Source organism: Notothenia coriiceps, unplaced genomic scaffold, assembly GCF_000735185.1.
Source record: "Notothenia coriiceps isolate Sejong01 unplaced genomic scaffold, NC01 NC01_scaffold00018996, whole genome shotgun sequence".
Taxonomy (NCBI): Eukaryota; Metazoa; Chordata; class Actinopteri; order Perciformes; family Nototheniidae; genus Notothenia; species Notothenia coriiceps.
In genome coordinates, this window is record NW_011351697.1 from 325,644 (window position 1) to 333,668 (window position 8,025).

At 40.1% G+C, this 8,025-nt stretch overlaps 2 protein-coding genes across 2 annotated transcripts in view; both read right to left on the reverse strand.

Annotated features, from left to right (window-relative positions):
* cp (ceruloplasmin) overlaps nucleotides 1-8,025 on the reverse strand; it is a 737,508-nt gene that overhangs the window by 201,708 nt on the left and 527,775 nt on the right. The gene's annotated exons all lie outside the window — the stretch shown is intronic.
* Nucleotides 1,906-6,667, reverse strand: chrna9a (cholinergic receptor, nicotinic, alpha 9a). The gene is made up of 7 exons (XM_010778034.1): nucleotides 6,622-6,667; nucleotides 6,327-6,472; nucleotides 4,413-4,567; nucleotides 4,153-4,330; nucleotides 3,325-3,676; nucleotides 2,175-2,749; nucleotides 1,906-2,088 (listed from the first exon to the last, which is right to left on the reverse strand). Exons 1-7 carry the CDS (start codon nucleotides 6,665-6,667, stop codon nucleotides 1,918-1,920), a joined length of 1,623 nt encoding a protein of 540 aa, XP_010776336.1. The 3' UTR covers nucleotides 1,906-1,917.

Here is an 8,025-nt window from a genome sequence, read left to right on the forward strand (position 1 = left end):
GTGTCAAATTGTTCTGTGTGTTTGTGAGTGCCAGGTGTGATTCACATGGGGGGGATTGGGCACATAAGGGGGGGGGACAAATCTAGNAAATTAGTTCTGTAGCGTAATGCATACCGCTGGTACAGGAAGTGGAGCCATACTTTATATCAAAGTTTTATGTTTTAATGGGCCAATGAGTAAAGCATAAGTTATTAAAACCTCTTAACCCTCAAGCCTGTTTTTCAGGTTTCAGGCTTGAAAATGACATTCCCAGAACAAATGACCATATCTTCCCTTCTAAAAGGGTTAAATTAATAATCTTTTTTCTCAAAGTAATGATAAACCTGTGAGTTGGATGTAGAAAAGTCAGAATCAATATAGATGTTTTTTATTTTAAAGACAATTCAGATTGAACATGGTAAAAAACTGTAAATTATAGTGTCCGTCCAAAAAATATTTTTTTACTTATAGTGAAAAGTAAAATAACCTTAGATTATGGGTTAGTAGACTAAAAGCTTTAGGAATCCAAAGTACAACATATAATACGTACCCTGTATCAAGATTGATGCAAAACAAGAGATATTTGACCTTTTCTAGACAGATTTAGCAAAGAAAACCTCTTCTGGGGCCATTTGGGTGGATTTTCCTTATCTCTGGCCCCCCTTCTTCGATTTTGACATGTGACATCTTTTTCTGACCGTTAGTTAGAGCCAATAGAATCCAAGAGAAATCGTCCCGCACACACTCATGTTAAAAAAAAAAGATGGCGTCTTTGCGCATTCAATCTTGCTACAGAGCGTAAGAATGGCCTGCTCTACTATTTTAAAACGGAATTGCAGTTTTATTGCTTATAGATTATCAGAACATTTCAAAGGGGATACAGCCACATTGGATATTAACCTATGGATTAACTACATCATCGTTGTTATCGTTTTAATGCCATTGAATACCAGTTTTGACCAGACAAATCCAAGGTAAGCCATGTTAGCGTTGTGGGCTACCTAGCGCTACTTTCAATCTTTTTATTTCTAAACAAAAAAAAAACATAAAAGACTATTGTCATAACCCTGCAAACAATTCCATGACGATCAAGAACGGAGAGGAAGATTGCCCCTATTTTGATGTAAGGTAGAATTTTTAATGTTTAAAATAATATTTCAACCAAAAACCACATGCATTTGTGCTAGTGTGAGACTGATTAAAATGAAATTTAAACAAAAAATGCATGTGCTTGGGAAGTAGTGAGTGTACGACTGGATAAATGAGACTTGGATTACAGTACATGAGATGGTTGTGTAGTAGTTGAACGCAGTTCCCCTTTACTTCAATTCATCAAGACTTGATGTTTTTGATGATTCTTTCACTGCGGTGGCATGCGAGAAATATGTTTTCTTCATGAAATCAACTTAACACATTTTGAGAAATTGATATACAAATGCAAATTTTGCGTGTAAAGTATTACTTTAATCTGCTGGTGCTCTCATTGTAACTGACTATGGAAAACAGTATCATGTGGTTTCCTAAAACGTAGTGTAAGTAATGCAATGCCTATAGGGTCTGGCTGTTAGCTCATCCATAATAAAGAGTCCAGGCATGTTCAAAGCGAGGCCTGGATCGTCTTACCGCTCCACTGCTCCGTCACACATGCACTCACACCTGAGGTTAACTATCCGAGAGGCTTTGATGAATTTCTGTGTTTGTGTGCTCGTGTGGTTAAATGGATGATTTGTTTGCTTTGAACTTGTCTTCATTAAGTCAAAGCCAAAAACCACAATGACCCTCATACACACATACACACAATGCTGACACACATATAAAACAGTTCTGATTTGTTGAATTCAAGTAAAAATGAGGTGCCTCTCGAGGAACACTGCGATACAACAGTGATTTGGGATAAATGTTGTAAGGGCGGAAAAAGGATGATGAGGAAGGAGGCTGTCAGGATGCCTTGGCGATGATGAGGATGCTCATAAGGAAGACCATGACGAAGAAGATCCACATGAAAAACCTATCCATCACCTTGGCGACTTTCTTCCACTCTGCAGCCTTGACACAAGTAGCTCTCTGCTCGCGGAAGCAGTTGGCGATGTACTGGATGTTCTTCACCAACTGATGATGAAACAGATAAGAGAAAGCAATTAAAGAAACTTTAGAAGAAGAGGAGTAATCAGATAAGAGAGGAAATGGAGAAGCACCTGTTTATGTTGGAGGCAGGGGCAGCAGCAGGGGCAGGCCGGGACTTTCTCTGGGGGATAGAGGAGCTGCTCCTTCAGCCCTCCGTTCAGCTGCTGGAGGTTTTGTGGACGAGGAGAAGCCTGGTATTCCAGCTCGTCCCTCCTGATGTGGTGGTAGCGCTGTGGTGTCTTCCCCTCGCCCCTCTCTAATCCGGATGTATGGTTGTTGTGGTTGTTATAATGGTGACGGCTATTGTTGGCATTGCCGTTCGCTTGTATTTTGTGATGCTTGTTGGGGTGAGGCATGGCGTGGCCGTTGCTGTACTGGTGCCGATCGCTGTCGTCATGGCAGTCGTGGAGATGGTCATCGCTGGCGGGCTCCTCGGGGTACAGCGGGGTCCTCTCACTCGCTGGAGTCGTGCAGTTCTCCCCCACCTCGTACACAAAGAAGATTTTGGACATGTAGTCTATGATGAGCACCTTTGCCCAGTGAGGAACAGGCTTGGCCTCAGCACCACAGAAATGAATGTTCATGATGAAGATGGTGAGAGAGGTGGAGGCTGTGATCATAGTCATGGTGGCGATGTAGTACTTTCCTAGAGGAGAGGATAAAGAAAGGAAACATTTATGAAGTGGAAATGCAACCCATACAAAACAGATAAATTACCTTATTTGCAGACCGGGTTAAACAATGACATACAGCTTGCTTATTTCATCAGCAATTATCTGCTATGGAAATCTGTTGTCTCATCTTTAAACATAGATATATCAGCCTAATTAACAGCAAATTCAAAATTGCATAATTAAGTTTTACATAGAAGCCCATTTCGACCAGGAAAAGAAAAAGGATAAAAAAAGAAAATGTTGTTCTCATGACAATGCAACATCATGCAATATTTAGCAGAAATTACAACATGATAAGTCAAAAGTGTGACTTACTCAGTCATAATTATAAGATACAAAGTAAGAATGATGAGACACTAAGACAAAATGTATTCTTACAATGCAAAAGATAATGAGATATGAAGTCCAAATAATTGGATATTGAGTAATCTGTGACTTGGTAATAATATATCAAAATATTCTACCAATATTGACTTAAAAAAACAAACATTTAATCTTCTATATTAATTAATAATATATAATGAAATGAAGAGACTATAATTCTCACCTATATAGGGCATGCTCTCTGCAGGTGGCATGCTTTCAGCCACCAACAACTGGAACACAGTGAGCGCCAGCAGCACCGTCACCCCGAGGGAAACCTTCTCCCCCGAGTCCGCCGGCAGGTAGAAGCCCAGCGGGGCCAGGAAGGAGATGAGGAAGCAGGGCAGGAGCAGGTTGAAGATGTAGAAAGAGGAGCGGCGCTTCAGGAGCAGAGTGTAGGTGATATCTGTGTAGGGGTCGGAGCAGCAGCCGTACATCATGACGTTCCTCACTGCCGGCATGCCGTGACACTCCCACTCCACGTTCTCCACAAAGTCAGACAGGTCACCACTGTCCATCCCCAAACTGATGTCCACCTGCGTAGAGGACACGCATTGTGGATATATGTACATTTAGAGAAGCTAACTAACAACCATGACCCCTTAGTAATATAGTGTAAAAACAAGAGGTTATTCACTCCTAATGTATCTAACCTTGTCAAGGTCAGAGGAACTGGAGCCAATAACAGTCTAGAGCAAAAGGATGTTACATGATCGGTACACACTACCGTATAAAGTATTTACGGTTTACATTTCCTCACAACATCAGAAAACTGATACATCAGAAGAAAAATGCAAATCCCACAAAAAATCATCCTATTTTCCTTTTTGCTACTTAAAATGTTGAATATCCTAAATCGGTAAAAAGAATAGTCATGTCATCATCGAGTTGAATCATCATTTTTATGCATTTAGATCATTCTTAATAAAAGACGTTCTTTAATCCGAAATAATAACTGATTCAAAGAAGAAAGAAGGTCCTTGTCTCAGTCAGCGCCCCTACTCAAACTCACCTGGTTGCCATTGTAGGTCCAGGAGCCGAAGGTGAGTTTGCACTGCTGCCAGTCGAAGGGGAAGTAGGAGACGTCCACCACACATGTGCTCTTTGTGATTGCAGGAGAGTCCCAGATGATCTCTCCGTTATACCGCAGCTTTACATTAGTGCTTGATGCACTTGACTCCTCATCTGCCCTACACAGACATACAGAGACAATGTAGTCAGATATACATAAATCTGCATTATGAGTGCACAACAACATTTATCTTTACTGACTTGTTGTAGAGGACGATGTCCGGCTTCCAAACCAGATCGCTGGGTATGTTTATCATCTCAAGGTCATCATAGTCCTCCTTGTCCCACTTCAGGTAGGCGTCATGCCACACCAGCCTGATCCACAGGTATGTGGTTAACACCTGGTTCCTCTCATCCTACACACACATATAAAACATTTTGAAAGAGAGAGGGGTAACATTGAAAAGGGATTTTCCTTGAAAAAAAAAATTTACAGACTGGATGCTGCCAATTCTTGCTCTATTGGACATATTCAAGTAATCAAAGTTTAAACCATACAATTACATGTGTAGGAAAGGTCAGAATTAAAAGATAAAGTTAGACATACATTACAAGTAACATTAGAAAGAAAGACATAGATAAAGTATAACAATTGAAAAGTAAGTTACAAAATAATCCATCACTTTGCACAAATGCAAACAGGAAAGGAAAATTAGATACTGTATGTAAGTAAATATCAATTAAGCAATCTAAACATACATGAAAAAGAGGAATTGTGTGTGATTGACAAAATAAATCAAATGTATAGAAGGGTACTGCACATAGGTTAAAGTTAAGTGTAAGCAATAATCCAGTATTGCTTAATATTCAACACTGGACTCCAGTGGTCTCAGGAAAACAAGACTGAAGGCAGTACTGTTAATACAAACAGTATGAACACATACATTTGCATATAGATAAGTTTCCAGCTCTTATCCATGAGGAACACTCCATGGATTCACATGTCAAAGTCAATTAATTAGTCGCAGGGAGGATTGTGAAAACCGTCTCCTTCTTCTCTCTGAAGGAGCTTGGTCAAAGAGTGATCAAGTGACAACACCCGTGTATCTCAGCTCAGTAACAGGGAATGCAGATATGTAACTGAAAGCTTGAGTTACAAACTAGGGCTGTGGAAACACACCATGTTAACAAAACACACTTTAGAGGTGCATGGCTTTAGTCCGAAAACCAATGTTTTTAGATTATCTCTGCTGAATTACTTCAGTTTTTTGCCATCTTTCTTTCGCCTACTTTATGAATCGCAGTCTTGAAACAATGGAGTATAATTTGAAGACTTGGTTGCATTGCTTATACTGTAGCAGTCTAATAACTAACTTAAGTTAAAATGTATACTTATTATCAAAGTTGTGTCAGTCTTCGTATATCTTTGATACATTCTGCTAGAATACTAAATCCATTTGGGTATAAACTGGGTCTTGTACTTAAATATATCAGTCAGTATATATGTACTACAGCTATAAAGAAGTTTTGGAACCAGAAAGTACACATTCTTCTATTTATATGAATGGGATGTCCTTATTTATAAGGCAATCTTGAACTTGATACCTTTATATTTATGAACATCATAACGCATATTACAACATAACAATCTGGAAGCTACTGTCTCAGCTCTGCATTTGATATTGAAAATATTCGTACTCCTGTATCTTTACCCAATGTCCATATTAGAATGGGAAAACAGATATAGGTATGCTGCTCCTGCTGCTTGGTATTTGTTGCAGACTTATTTGATGTCTTTAACTATTTTTAAAGACTTTAACATGTTGTATGATTTGGTAGATCTTTTTAACTTGTTTGATCTAGAATATTACAACCTGAGACTTACTTTTTGGTATACTCTTGTTGGGACCTGACATGTAATTGTTTGTATCTGTTGTTTGTATCTGTGTGTCTGATTTAATTTGCTGCTGCTGATTTGGCCAGGACACTCTTGTAAGGAAGCAATTTAATCTCAAAAGGGGTTTTCTAGTCAAATATAATGTGAAATTGCACACCACAATGGAACAAGTTAAAGACCCATTTTAAGAAATTATTGTTGTTGTTTAAATGGCTGTATATGTTGCTGGGGTGCACATTTAATGATAGCCTACGTACTTGAGTGTGCTCTCTACTCACCATATCTTTGATCTGTGAGAGAGTGATCTGCAGGGAGACATTGAGGGCTGCGTCCGTGTCTTCCACCGGCCTCAGAGCGTTGGAGTAGTCCTCCATCAGGTCAGTCAGTAGTTTGCGGGCATATTGACCCTGAGCCCCGTGGGACACTGAAGGGCAAGAGGAGAGCAGAAAATGAGGACAACAGAGGTCACAATAGAGAAATGTCAGGAAATTGCAGATCCAAGAGTATTAGAGGTCAGAATTGACTTTATGATATTGGTCAGATATTATCATCAAACACACATGCAGAACTGACCTTGTACCAAAAGGCTGATCCAGAGCATCAGCGCTGTCTTCCTCATTTTCAACTAGTCACAATCCGATGGATCAATTATTCAGCAAAGTAGTCTCTGAGACAGCCCAGGTCCAAATCCAGAGCGTCACTTTATTCTGAACTTCATTCTCCCATGCTGACACTGAGCGAGACCACAGAGAAACTCTCCAAATCTCACATCCTGTCAGAAGCTCTGAATGCTTCGCTAGTTGTTAGTCGCAGTTTTCCTCTCTGTCACTGTCTCTTTGTGTGTGATCGCTGCTCCGGAACAGGACCTGGGGCTAACACACACACACACACACACACACAAACACACACATACACAGGTGTAGTATCACATAGCACACAGGCACTGTGTGAAATGTGATACTGCAGCCCTATACTTGTGTACATGACCACAACCTGCTGTAGTACACACACACACACACACACACACACACACACACACACACACACACACACACACACACACACACACACACACACACAGCTAATGACATCTGTCACTCACACACATTCAGTACTGCGACACTGTCTTAACTTTGGTCAGGTCTGTCAAGACAAACAAACAAACACACACAAACAAACATGTCATGACACATGTCATTCACGCTACATGGCAACGAACAAGATGCAGATCAAGGATCAGGTTTCAGGATTAAGATCATATGTATAAAAAGAGTACAGCTGTATACTAGATGCAGTGATAAGATGGCACCCTCTACATCTGTAGGCTGTTTAAGACCAGCAAATGAAAAACAGAGACAAACTATTCTGCTAGAGCTCCTCAAAATGTAGGTGCACCTTTTTATTGTTGTTAACAATGTTATGTGTCCATCATAAAAGAATACTATGGAAATAGATTTGTATCCTGCTTCATTTTTATGCTTAAAACCTTGTTTGTGTGTTATACTTTTTGTCTTTGATTGAGCAGGCCCCATTTTGGATTGATCTGTGTTTTGAGTAGTGTGTGTGTGTGTGTGTGTGTGTGTGTGTGTGTGTGTGTGTGGCAAATAGCATTCGGAGGCATTATGATTTGACCGCTGTATAATAACTATAAAACTACCCCACTACTTATTTTTATTATTACTACTTATTCCTTGCACCCCTCTTCTAGCATAAGCCCGAATGGTCTAATCCATATTGCATCAGTAACGTGCACTTGTTGTAACAGCAGGATCAGTTTGTGTGTTGAGGACACGACCCGTATATTTTCGCAAGCCGTGTTCTCAACATTTAGCATTTTGCTTATTATTTAATTTGCTTACTTTAACATAATTTTTCATGGTGGGGCTAAGCCATTTCTTGGTATGGCTGTAGCCTACCCCAGCCATACCCTGGTGCTGCCACTGGTGGGATGTATGGGGCGGGCCATTCTGCACATGC